This window comes from Heloderma suspectum, chromosome 6 (assembly GCF_057233095.1).
Source record: "Heloderma suspectum isolate Gila_16-S chromosome 6, 16-S_ref, whole genome shotgun sequence".
Classification (NCBI taxonomy): domain Eukaryota; kingdom Metazoa; phylum Chordata; class Lepidosauria; order Squamata; family Helodermatidae; genus Heloderma; species Heloderma suspectum.
The window spans coordinates 25,304,122-25,316,188 of NC_139463.1; the positions used below are offsets into that span (position 1 = coordinate 25,304,122).

The 12,067-nt window shown below is 44.5% G+C and overlaps 1 protein-coding gene across 9 annotated transcripts in view; it reads right to left on the reverse strand.

Moving 5' to 3' along the window:
• Nucleotides 1-12,067, reverse strand: part of FEZ1 (fasciculation and elongation protein zeta 1) — a 67,415-nt gene that overhangs the window by 11,592 nt on the left and 43,756 nt on the right. For all 9 annotated transcript variants that reach the window (XM_084808156.1, XM_084808161.1, XM_084808158.1 and 6 more), the window contains 3 exons: nucleotides 8,206-8,477; nucleotides 5,507-5,587; nucleotides 1,591-1,666 (listed from right to left, as the gene is read on the reverse strand). In XM_084808156.1, coding sequence (XP_084664282.1) covers nucleotides 1,591-1,666; nucleotides 5,507-5,587; nucleotides 8,206-8,477 — 429 coding nt within the window. The remainder of the gene's footprint in view (nucleotides 1-1,590; nucleotides 1,667-5,506; nucleotides 5,588-8,205; nucleotides 8,478-12,067) is intronic.

The following is a 12,067-nucleotide window of genomic DNA, read 5'->3' on the forward strand; positions in this document are numbered from 1 at the left end:
ACCTTTATTAAAAGTGCCTGGATAAAAGAGTTTTGCCTTTCTCCCCAGAAATCTGGAGTTGGATCCAGATTTAGTCATACCTATGACTAAAAATAGATCCAACACCTGTAGTGCTTTGGTTGGTCTCTCTCATTTGAGAAAGAAATAGTACCACAGTCCTAAGACCTCATAAAAAAGAACAGAGGCTAGACTATTGGACCCTAGAAATGGGGGGGGGGTGTGTGTTCAATTTGCATTTTAATGCAAACTTACCTAATTTTGCACTTTTGAACCTATACGTGAACCAAAATCCAATTGTTCTTCTAAATACACACATCTCCGAATTTTGTGATGGAGTTTAAAAAATGTGTACAAAAATGTGTATATTAAAGAAATGTGGGCAGAAAAATGTCTATATCAATGAAAACAATGATTAAAATGGCTTGCAAGAATCCATATATGAGGCAAAAGTCCATACAAAAATGTATGTATTAGGGGGAAAGCACACTTAAAAGCACACTTTTGTGGGAACTTAAAACACACACACACATTCTCAACCTGATGTGGAAACAGAATGAACCGAACTTAAAATTGGAAAAATGAGGAACTGGGAGAAACCAAAATCGACAGATTCGTCCATAGCTAGCTGACCCATTCTGTGCCTTCAAACTCTTTGGTAGAAGGGTTAAAAGACATAAGTTCCCAACAACATCTGGGCCATCTTCATTTTTCTTAAAAGTTATAATCAGAGCTGTATTTCCCCAAACATCATGCAGGAACCTATTAAATCTGAGCACATTCGTCCTTGCTAGGTATAGCTGCTGATATCTGAAGGAGGGCCTTAACCCATATGAACTTCCCCATGCTTGACAATCCGCATTGGAGGCTCAACTATTGGCCTGCCTTTAAGATCTGTTCGATTGGCAGGCACTAGGTGAAAGGCCTTCTCAGTAGTAGCCCCTTACTTATGGAATTCCCTCCTAAAGTTGCACTATCTTAAAAGACTTTAAAAATCCACCTGTTTGTTGTTCATGCTTCTGTTTTATTGATGTTTTGTTGCAGCAGCTTTGGAAATTGCTTTTTAATGGCTGGATCTATTTTAATGAATTGTTGATTTTTTGTATTTTTGAGTTCATTATTATGTTATTGTATTGCTATGCTTGAATTTTGTTCACCACCTTGGGTGAATGTGGTCCAGAAAGGTGCCTTATAAATACTTAAATAGCTAACTAAAATATGAAAGCTCTGATGTGCACATCTTAACCTTCTCTTATGTTTTGATTGCACCCATTTATTATACTACCACTGTCCCTCCAAAACACTAAGTGTTGCTGTCTCCATCATGAAAAGCTTTGAGGGTTTGTTTGATTTTTTTAATACTGGTGGTTCTCACAGACTCTAGAAATCTTAAATTATATGGGCCATAGCGGACAAGTCGTTGGACTTCCATGATTGGATTGCCTTCTCCTAAGCCCTATTCAGGCATTCAAAAAATAAGTAACCTTAACACTTGGGCAGGGAGTGCAACCTCGCTACACCACCCCAACGCTGACAATGGTTGACCTAAATGTTCAGTTTCTAATGCACCCAACATGCAGACTAGGAACTTACTGTTTGTAAGCATTTGTAAGTCTTCAACTGAAGGAGGCACCCCTTTCTTCTCATATGGGATAACTGTGTTCAAATACTGGAAAGAAATGACACTGGGAGTTATTCATCCTTATCATTCCTTCTAAGAGGCACAGAAATTGGAAGCAACCACTGCTACCTACCCCTAAAAGAAAGGTGGAAGACAATTCATACAACCAGCTTGTTTTATTTTTTTTAATATGCTGAAGTCAACATGAGTTGTCAATGGCTGAGTTCACACAACACTCTAACCCAGACTCAGTGGTTGAGTGTGGGTTGTTGTTGAACCATGGGTTGTTGTTGATAACCATGGGTTATCATGTTGTCTGAGTGCAGCGCATTTTCCACAGGGTGGCTTGTTAACCATGCAGTGTGGTTTATTTTTCTCAAGCCACTTTGTGAACCCATGGTTTGCTATTGGGTTGTTCAGCGTGGTTAACAAGCCACACTACAGAAAACACAGTGAGTTCAGACAACATGATAACCCACAGTTCAACAGCAACCCACGGTTCAACCACAATCCACACTCAACCACTGAGTCTGGGTTAGCATGTTGTGTGAACCCACCCAGCATCAGTGAATGTGGCATGAGGAACTGTTCCTGTGAATGCTTGACATATGTTCAAGGAAGGGCCCTACCTCAGGGGTAGAACACATGCTTTGCATGCAGAAGATCCCAGGTTCAATCCCTGGCATCTCCAGTTAGAGGGATGGTAGCAAGTGATGAGAAAGACTGAGACCATAAAGAGCTGCTGCTAGTAAGAGCAGACTGTATTGAGCTACATCGGCCAGTGGTCTGACGTGGTACAATGGGTCCTATGTTCCACAACTCTCCTTGTCCTCATTCAACCTCCTTTATACAGCATATAGGTCAACTATAGAATTCTACCACAAGATGGTGTTGTGGCCACCAACCTAGATGGCCTTAAAAATGGGATTTGACAGATTCAGAAGACTACAGCTATCAATGGCTACTAGAGATTTGGGAGAAATGTGTCTGGTTCACATTTTAATATGACCTGAGCTAACTCGTAGCTCCAGAAGGTGAGGAAAGAGATGTGCTGCCCACAAAAGTAGCCCAACACAGGTCTCAGCACCGTGCAGCACGTTCGGCATACCACTTAAACCCTTTCCCAGACCAGCCCTCGGTGAAGATGGCCAGGAAGTGAGCCCGGACTGTGAACTCAGCTCTATGTGTCCCCTCTCCAAAAAACTGCTCAATAGTCAATATTGTTTATGCATCATTTCTGAAGCCATCAACCCTTTTTTAAAAAATGATTGGTTAAATTTATATTAAGTCATAATTTATCAATGCCATTCCTAGGAAGAAAACATTATTTACTTTCGCAATAAATGAAACATATCTTTTTTGTGAGTTGCATATAAACGACCCCTTTTTTTCTTATTCCTGTGTTCTGTTCGTATATTCTTAGAAAGGACTCAAAAAAGGGTGTGAGACAAATCCATGCAGGATACATTTACCAACAGCAAGTAGCCTGCAGGACTAAGTAGAACCCCCCAATGCAGAGGCAGTATACCTCCAAATGCTAGGGATGCTGTGCCCACATGCCCTGCCTGTTAGGCTCCCACAGGCCTCTGGCTGTCCATTGCTGATTAGAGAATGCTGGGTTAGAGTGCTTTAGTCTGATCCAGGGGGGCTCTGCATATGTTCTCACCATTCAACTTGCATACCTCAACCAAGACTTCAGACTGTGCTAGTATTTGTGGAGACTACAGAGGATCAATTTGTCAGCAGCAGGTTTTTCAACAGCCCCAAGTTAACCAGGATGCACATTTTAATTGACTCTTTAAGCTTTGGTTGATTAAACGTAAGAATGAATTAATTAAAGCTTCAACCACCAATGAGTTCATATTATTTGTGGAGCAAAATAACAATTAAAGCTGATATTATTTGAGATGCAAAACAATTATTTTGTATCTCATGAAGTGGGCTATTTATGCCAGAATAAATGCGTTAATCTATAAGATAAAAGGTGCAAAAGCAGGAGAGCATCCGAAATACAGCCACATATGGAAAAGAAGGGTCTCAAGATGCTGGAACAATTATTTTTTTAAAAGCCCAATGTGTTTCAGCCTATTTTTATGTTAAGGCCTTCTTCAAGGGGTTATAAAAATGTCTGCCACTGAATTTTAGTAGGAGACACATTACAGGAGTTTCTGCAGACATTTTTATAACCCTTTGAAGAAGGCCTTAACATAAAAATAGGCCAAAATGCATTGGGCTTTTTTTTTTTTTTACAAATCTTTGTTCCAGCATCTTAAGACATTTCTCTTCCATTCATGGGTTAATCTTTAAGATGCCACAAGACTCTTTGTTGTTTTTGCTACAAGAGACTTAGGGAGCAATCCTATCCATGTTTAGACAGAAAAAAAAGTCCTACAACTCTCAGCATGCCCCAGCCAGCCATATCTGGCTGGGGAAGGCTGGGAGTTGCAAGACTTATTTCTGTCTAAATATGCATAGGATTGTGCCCTAACACAGCTACCCTCTAGGAATTATTTTCTGGTTCTTGAAATAAAGATGTTGCAAAAGTTGTTGTGGTCCAGCAAGGCAGTTTAGATGAGCAAGCCTTCATTTAAAAAACAAAACAAAAGAAAGGGCATCCATAAGAAACAAGTTATGACACTGGTGACCATGAGTAAATGGCATTTCCTGCCATTGGTAGCGAGTCATTTCTATTTTCCTCTACAGCAGCCAAAACATCAAAGGCTTGGCACAAGAAAACTTGTTGACCCACCACATCAGCCTGTTCTTTCCTGTGGCAGGGTTGGGGTAAGGGCAGAAGGAAAAGAATGAGAAGGGGGCTAGTCTCAAATCCTGGTCACAGGACATGTTTTAAGGCTGGGGGGGAGGAATCTGTGGCCCTCCAGATGTTGCTGGACTACAAATCCCATCATCCCATCATGTGCCTTTGAAACAGGGCTGGGCAGCCAGATGTCGTTGGCCTCCAATGTCATTGGAGGCCAACGACATCTGGCTGCCCAGCCCTGTTTCAAAGGCACATGATGCAGCAACCTTGCTGAAGCAAAGCAGACGTGAGTCTGGTTAGTACCTGGCTAGAAGAACTCCGGGGAGTTCTGTGTAAGATGCCTTGAGTTCCCATGATGGAACTCCCATGTAGGAACAACAGCCAAGGTCTGATCTGCAGAGGTTTTAAGGAGCCAAGGGCAAGGAAGAAGATGGACACAAGCAGTGGCACCATCAGGCCAGGACTTTGGGGCACAGGTCCAGGGCCCCAGTCAGCAGAATGAGCAGGAGAGCCTCCAAATGCAGCAGGGCTTGTTTAGCACATTGTGGAGTAAGTGCACGTTATCGGTGGGGGGCTGGTGGCCCCGATGCCAGTGAATCTGCCCTGGGTTTCAGTCAGAACTCAAAAGGAGCTAGCCAAGCTGCTGCACCTTATCCCCAAAATAGGTTCGGCACCTTGGATAGCTCCTTTAGAGTTCTGACTGAAACCCAGAGAGGATTCACCACCCTGCTGACATCGGAGCCACCAGCCTCCACTACACATTGTCATTTACAAAAGGGGGAGGGGGGACTTAATGCGTCCATCAAGTCCAGAGTCTAACATCACTTAACTGCATGACTGAGCACAAATTTCAAGGTGATTAAAATGACACAAGCTGTAGACCTACTTGTAGCAAGAAGTTAGGCCGCTGTTAAATCCTGCCTAGAATTATATGTTACCGAGGGAAACAAAGGGTTCCTGTCTCTGTGTCCTTTGTATTTCTTACACGGGGGCTGGATCATTTGCAGGGGGGACCAGCAGGCAGGAGTATGGGGCTAGCCCTTCCCCTACCAACTGATTCTCCCCTGCAAACGTTGTGCCTGGCCTACCCCCAACGTTTCTTTATTTCTTCCTGTTTTTACATTCACCTGCTTATCCGTTGCTGAGTTCCCAAATGTCTGCCGGATACCAGTCTGCAGGATATTTGAGATTCCTTCCATGCTGAACCGCTACCCAGAAGAAAAAACAGAACACTTTTAGGGTTTGCACTTCAATCACTGGTCTCCACTACACAATTGCCTAGCAATGTGGTGCAACAGCGGAGACTGCTCACTTCCCTCTCGCATCCAGTGAGGATAATCTAGTACCAACTGCCCTTTGAGGTAGAGGAGATGCAGCAGCCAGCAAGAAACTGCCATCTCCATGTGATGCTGTTTTTACCAACTTGGCTGGGCCCGTCCTCCCCGCACAGAGGCCATGGGAACCACCTGTCCCATAAGGAAGAGCAGTAGGACCTTCTCTTCTGGGGGTGCTGGTATCACCTGGACCCTCTGAGCCTTACCTGCAGTGGTGGGACTGACAAGAAGCTGGAAGATTCCAGCAAGGCCCCAGAAGACCGAGTCTCCACCCCATAAGACCAACAACTTGTGGCTGCATTACGGTTGAGTCACCAGCCTCTTTCTTGGAGGGCCACCAAAGCCTGTTTTGAACTGTAAGCAACCTATTTCCATCCCAGCTAGCCATTATAAGAATTGTATAACATTAAGAATTGGTGCTTGGTTTTTTTAATTTCCTTTTCCCTCCAGACCCTTTTTTCCTTCGGTGTCATGTTTTTTTAGATTTGTAAGCCTGACGGCAGGGACAGTCTTATTTTTCTTATTGATCAGTATGCCTTTCTAAATAAATAAATCTATGTTATTTCCTTTGGGTATATAAGCCCATAGGGTTGATAAAGTTCATCTGAATTCTATCCTTCTGATACTTTAGAAATATCTGTGAACAAACTAACAGATAATGCAAGCAATATTATCTGTGCATTCACAGATGTCAAATATATGTGTGTGTGTGTCCCCAGGAATAGATGGCAGCTGCACCAAACCCAATCACATTCACCATCTTGCTACATGTTTACAGAATACACACACACACACAGAATGCCTACAGCAGCCTTCCCAAACTTGGGGCCCTCCAGTTGTTTAAGACTACAACTCTCAGCATCCCTGACCATTGGCCATGCTGGCTGGGGCTGATGGGAGTTGAAGTCCAAAACAGCAGGAGGGCACCAGATTGGGCAAGTATTCTGTTGGGCCAGTTCCTAAGCGATATCAGACATGTGAGTGCAAGAAAGTTGCCAGCTTTCCCAGACAAAATGGTCAGAGGTGATTAAGAGTCCCAGAAGATAGGCCACTGCTCACTGGTAGATCATTGGCCAATTTCCAGTTAACCACTTAAAGCAGTTATCTTCAATTTGTCAAACGCTGGGACCCACCTGGTTCCTCAACCTGCAACACATGAGCACTTCCAAGAGCCCATGTGCTCAGAGGGTGGAGCCCGGGCACACAGGTGGAGGCCAGCAGGAAAGGGGCGGAGCCAATGAATGAAGGGGCAAGGCCCACACACTCTGGTATGGAGGGGAACATTAAGAGAAAAAACTTGCTGGTTGCTGGGATTCTTGCAAAGAAGGTTGGACTAATTAGACCTTTGTCTGATAATGTAAGTCAGCCTTCTCCAGCCTGAGGCCCTCCAGATGTTTTTGACTTCAACTACCATTAGCCCCAGCCAGCAAGGCCAATGATCAGGAATGCTGGGAGTTATAGTCCAAAACATCTGGAGGACACCAGGTTAGGGGAGGCTGCTGAAGGCATGTCTTACGTTCCTCAGCAACAGCACATAAACAGGAACACAGTATGTAACAGCAGGGGTGCAGACCCTCCAGCCCAGGAGCCCTCCTGGGGTCCCAATCCAGCTCTCTGAGATTCCCCAGAAGGCTTCTCCTGGCACCACACCCTTTCCCCCAAATACCAACCATTTGGTGGTTTCCCAGCTTTCCTGCAGTTTTTTCCCCATTTGAAAATGTTGAACAGCCTCTCCTCATGCTTAGTTTCTGGCAGTAAGAGCTTTAAGCTAAATTATGCTGGTATTTTTGCCCCACCTCATTTGCCTTTGGCCCCACCCACCACTGGAATGTGGCCCCCGAGAATTTGGCTCTTGGGCTGAAAGAGGTTCTGCACCCCTTGCATTACAGATCAATGATACATCTACCAGCACAGTCCTATAAATGTCTACTCAGAAGTAAGCCCTACTAATTTCAGGGAGGCTAACCCCCAGGTTGGTGGATATAGGACTGCAGCCTTAAACTGTTAAGAGAGCCTGTGTATGCACTCTTGTTATAAATGTAAAACTCATCAGTGGATCCCAGAGATTCTAGTAAAGGGGAGGGAGGGAAGACTATGCAAGGCAGAAGTCAGCTCACCACCCCTGGCATAAGCTACTAAAAGACATGTGTGTCTGAATGGATCAGAATTTTGCTTAGAGCCGTTTTGCAAAGGCTAAGCTGGCCAGAAGACAGAGCCAACATCATGCGGTGTGTGAATTCTGTAAACAGATGACAATCAAGCGATGGGTAGCAACAATTCACCGGGGATTTTGCACATCGGGGATTTTGCTCCTACCTACCCACCATTTTTCATGTTGCCTTTGCTGAATGAACATAATGCAAAACTGGACTAGAAGAGCCTCCAACTGATGCCAGCCGTATGAAAGACAGGGGGTGAAATCCTAAATCTCTGCTTCAGCATCAAGCCTGATTCTCTACATTTTAAGCCACCTTTTGAAATATCTCACCCACCTTGAGAGGCATTTGGGTCGCCCTTTCTATTCGGCCGCTCTGCAGGCTCAGCCCTTTCTCTTTCCTCCGCCTTTTCATCAGCTCCCTGTGCTCTCTCTGCTTGTTCTGGACCTCCATCAGCACCGTGATGAAGGAGTTCTTCACCTCCTTCTCAAACTCCAGCTCATCCCGACGAGCCAGTTGCTGCACCAGTTCCTCTGAGTAGTCCCGGATAGCTCCTTCTACACGATCCAGTAACTCCGAAAGCTCTAAGATGGACATGTGCCCCAAACCTTTGGAGAACAGGACGAGGCAAAGGTGCACGTCAGCATGTCGGTTGGGCCGTATTGAAAAAGGAGCTTGATAAGTGTTAACAGAGATAATCTATGCCAAGCAGTTTGAACATTCTATATAAAGCACTATATAAATGCTAAGCATTATTTTTTCTAGAGCTGTTTTTCCTAGGGCTGTTGCTCAGAAAAATCATAGTTGTTTAATTGAGTGTTGGTAAAATTAACTGATTAATTAAGTTTCATTAATTGAATTTCATTAATTAATTTGCAGGTGAGAAAAAAAGAATTACTTCTGATGCAAAAAGCATTCCACACCCATTTCGCAGCAGGCATAGTCTCAGAAGAGACTTCCCACTTTAAATCTCATAGATTTTTGGTGCAGAAACAGGCTTCTATCTTAGCATTCCTGCACCATTCACAAACAGCAGGGAATGCCTCTTCTATGGTCACATTTGCCATGTACAATTTTTATAAGTAAATCAAAATAATGTTAAAAAATAAGTTAAGTTGGCTGCCCAGTGAATCTGCCGATCAAAATTAATCAATTCGTCTAACAAATTATAACTCGGCTAAACATGGCAGCCCTAATTATTTTACACTTTATAGAGTGAGATTTTCTGGCAACAAACCAAGGCTTCAGAGGTGGGGCTGCAACCTGATGAAAGTCATGTTAATCAATTGATCTACCAATTAAATTTGCATAAGGGTAAAAACAATATTTCTGACCAGAAGCATCCTTTATTTTTAGGTAACGTACATGTGTGTGGTAGCAACCACTATCAAAGAAGAGGCATTCCCTCCCATCTGATAGAAAGGGGAGATGCCTCTTTTAAGCTGGCTTTTAATATATAAATATTTGTATTTCAAATAATACCTTTTTTAAAAAAAAATCTGCTGCCCAGTTAATCAGAGGCACCTTTTTTGTCAATTAATGTTATTAAATTAAACTTGGAACCCTCCTCAGAAATGAGGCATTCTGAAGCTGGCTTCGCTCTGATTAGGGTAAAACGAGAAGGACCTGCTACAAAACATTGCAGTGTAGAGTTCTCCTGAACAAGGTTCCTGCCAGGTAACCATGCCCTCTTCCAGCACACTCCATGCCATTTCCCCTCCCACTCTCCAGTTTTCTATTCTTCCACTCCAACAAGTCAATCAACATTCTGTGTCGCTGAGCATGCTCAGTACTCAATGGCCTCTTTGGGGAATTCTTCCCCCACTCCAAGTTTTGTTTTCTTTCTTTCTTTTTTTTTTGCACTTCTGTAAACTTCAGGGTTCCCCCAAGCCTACTTAGGGTTCCCCCAAGCCTTTTGTGCATGGGTGGTAACATTTTGGCTACATAAGCGACAGTACTCATGCTTATCAGAAATAGAGGGAATGACTGAGGCTGGATTTAGGCTGCATATGATGTCTTGATTATTTTGATCAGCACTAAATGCAGCTTTAGCTTGATAGTTCTGAATTCGCCCAGTGGGTCTCAACATGTGGGTCTTCATTACCCATTCAAGCCCAAGCCAATACAAAATACTTCACATTACAACAGGATGTGTGTTTCCACCAGCGATTTACTCCAGCCTGGCTGCATGGTGAGGTCTCTGTGTTTCTATGACTTTGTGGCCATTCAGCACCAGCCCCACATTTTATCCCAGAAAAACTGCTTCTTCTGAGACTGGTTATTGTCCAACTTTTCCAGCTTACTTTGGCTCCATTACTGACCTGTTTTCACAACCGTACTGGGTTCAGTATCATAGCCCTGCCCATGGGGCGTGTTGGGGGGGGGTGTCCCTCATGACCACAGAGACCCAACCCTTTCCCTCCCTGTTTTCTGCAAGTTTCATGACTGTTTTAGAGGGACCAACTTTTAAAACATCACTGAAAATAAGCGCTAGAACACTAGTGTGTATAAGACTGCTATTGCGGGCAAGCAAGTACCCCTATTACAGCCTAAAAATCAGGTTTATCTCAGGTCACTTCCCCAGAACTACACCTGAGGAGGATCCATGGCTAATATTCCTTTGCATCATTTGGACCAGGGAAACGATGCCGCAAGCATCGTAGTCTAGTTTTCATATTGCATGCTAAGTCACTATCTCATTATCACACTATTTCGCAGGTCTTCAATCAATATCTACACCCTCTATGTCCGTGTCTTCCTCTATGACTCTATCACTCAATCGTGAAATAGCAGTAACATGCCTTTGTGCTATCACACGATAGCACTATTGCACAATAGCGCATTTTCCGGAACAAGCCCCCTTGACCTCAACAGGAGTCAGCAGGCATCCCTGGAGTAATGTACTATTGCACGATAGCGCTATCACACGATAGTGCAAATGTGTGTTAGTGCTATTTCACGATTGAGTGATAGGGTCCTAGCAACATACTGACATGGAGGGTATGCGTATTGATGGGAGACTTGCACAATAGTGTGATAATGAGATAGCAACTTAGCATGTGCCTGCTAATGCGGTAGCCTTAGGGGTGCCTCCTAATACGGTAGCCTGCTATTTAGAGGGAAAGGGGAAAAAATGGAGGAATCAGGCATACGTCCAGGAAGTCTACTTAGAAGTAACTCCCATTGTGGTCAATGAGGCTTGTTCTGAGGATTGCCATTAAGGGGAGTGGAGCCTGGAGGGGGGAGCCTCTCTGACTGGTTCAGCAGCCCCTGCCAGTCTGATGATGTTCACTTCCAATCCCCCCACCCCACCCAGAAGCATGTTTCTGCCGACGAAGGGAGAGAGGGAGGGGGGACTCAGCAAGAGGAGGAGGCAGGAACATGGGTGAGGTAATCAGACCTAACCCAGACTCCACCCAGCCATCAAGACAATAATTCGATTAGAGCTCAGTGGAAACAGCACAGAGCCCCAGGCTACAGCAATGATAAGCCAGGACTTTAAGCACTGTGGAAACTGGAAAAGGCACAGATGCAACTGGGGAAACAATCGCAACGAAGTTGCAAGCCAGGTGAAGCCGATAGCATGAAAACACACCCAGGGATAACTCCCAACAATATATTGTTACTGGGAAATAATTTGTGCAGTTGAGGCTGGTGCACCAACTGCACCTGTTCCTAGAGATGTCTGATCTGGCCATGGTCATGCATGCCTTCATTTCATCCTGTTTGGACTACTGTAACGCACTCTACATGGGGCTGCCATTGAAAACTGCTCAGAAACTTCAGCTGATCCAGAATGCTGCAGCCAGACTGTTGACCTGGGCCAGTTACAGAGAGCACACCACTCCCTTGTTACCGCAGCTTCACTGGCTACCAGTGTGTTTCCGGGTAGAAGTCAAAGTGCTGGTTATGACCTATGAAGCCCTACACAGCTTGGGACCAGGCTCCCTGAAAGACAGGCCTCTCCCATACAAGCCTGCCTGGTCCTTAAGATCTTCTGGAGAGCTCCTTCTTTCAAGACCACAGCCATCAGAGGCGTGTTTGGTGGAGACGTAAGAGAGGGCCTTTTCAGTGGCCACTCCCAGGCTGTGGAACTCCCTCCCAAGGGAGGCTAGGTTCACTCCCTCTCTGCTGTCCTTCTGATGGCAGGCAAAAACCGCTTTATTCAAGAAGGCCTTTGGCCTGTAAGTGGGTCTGT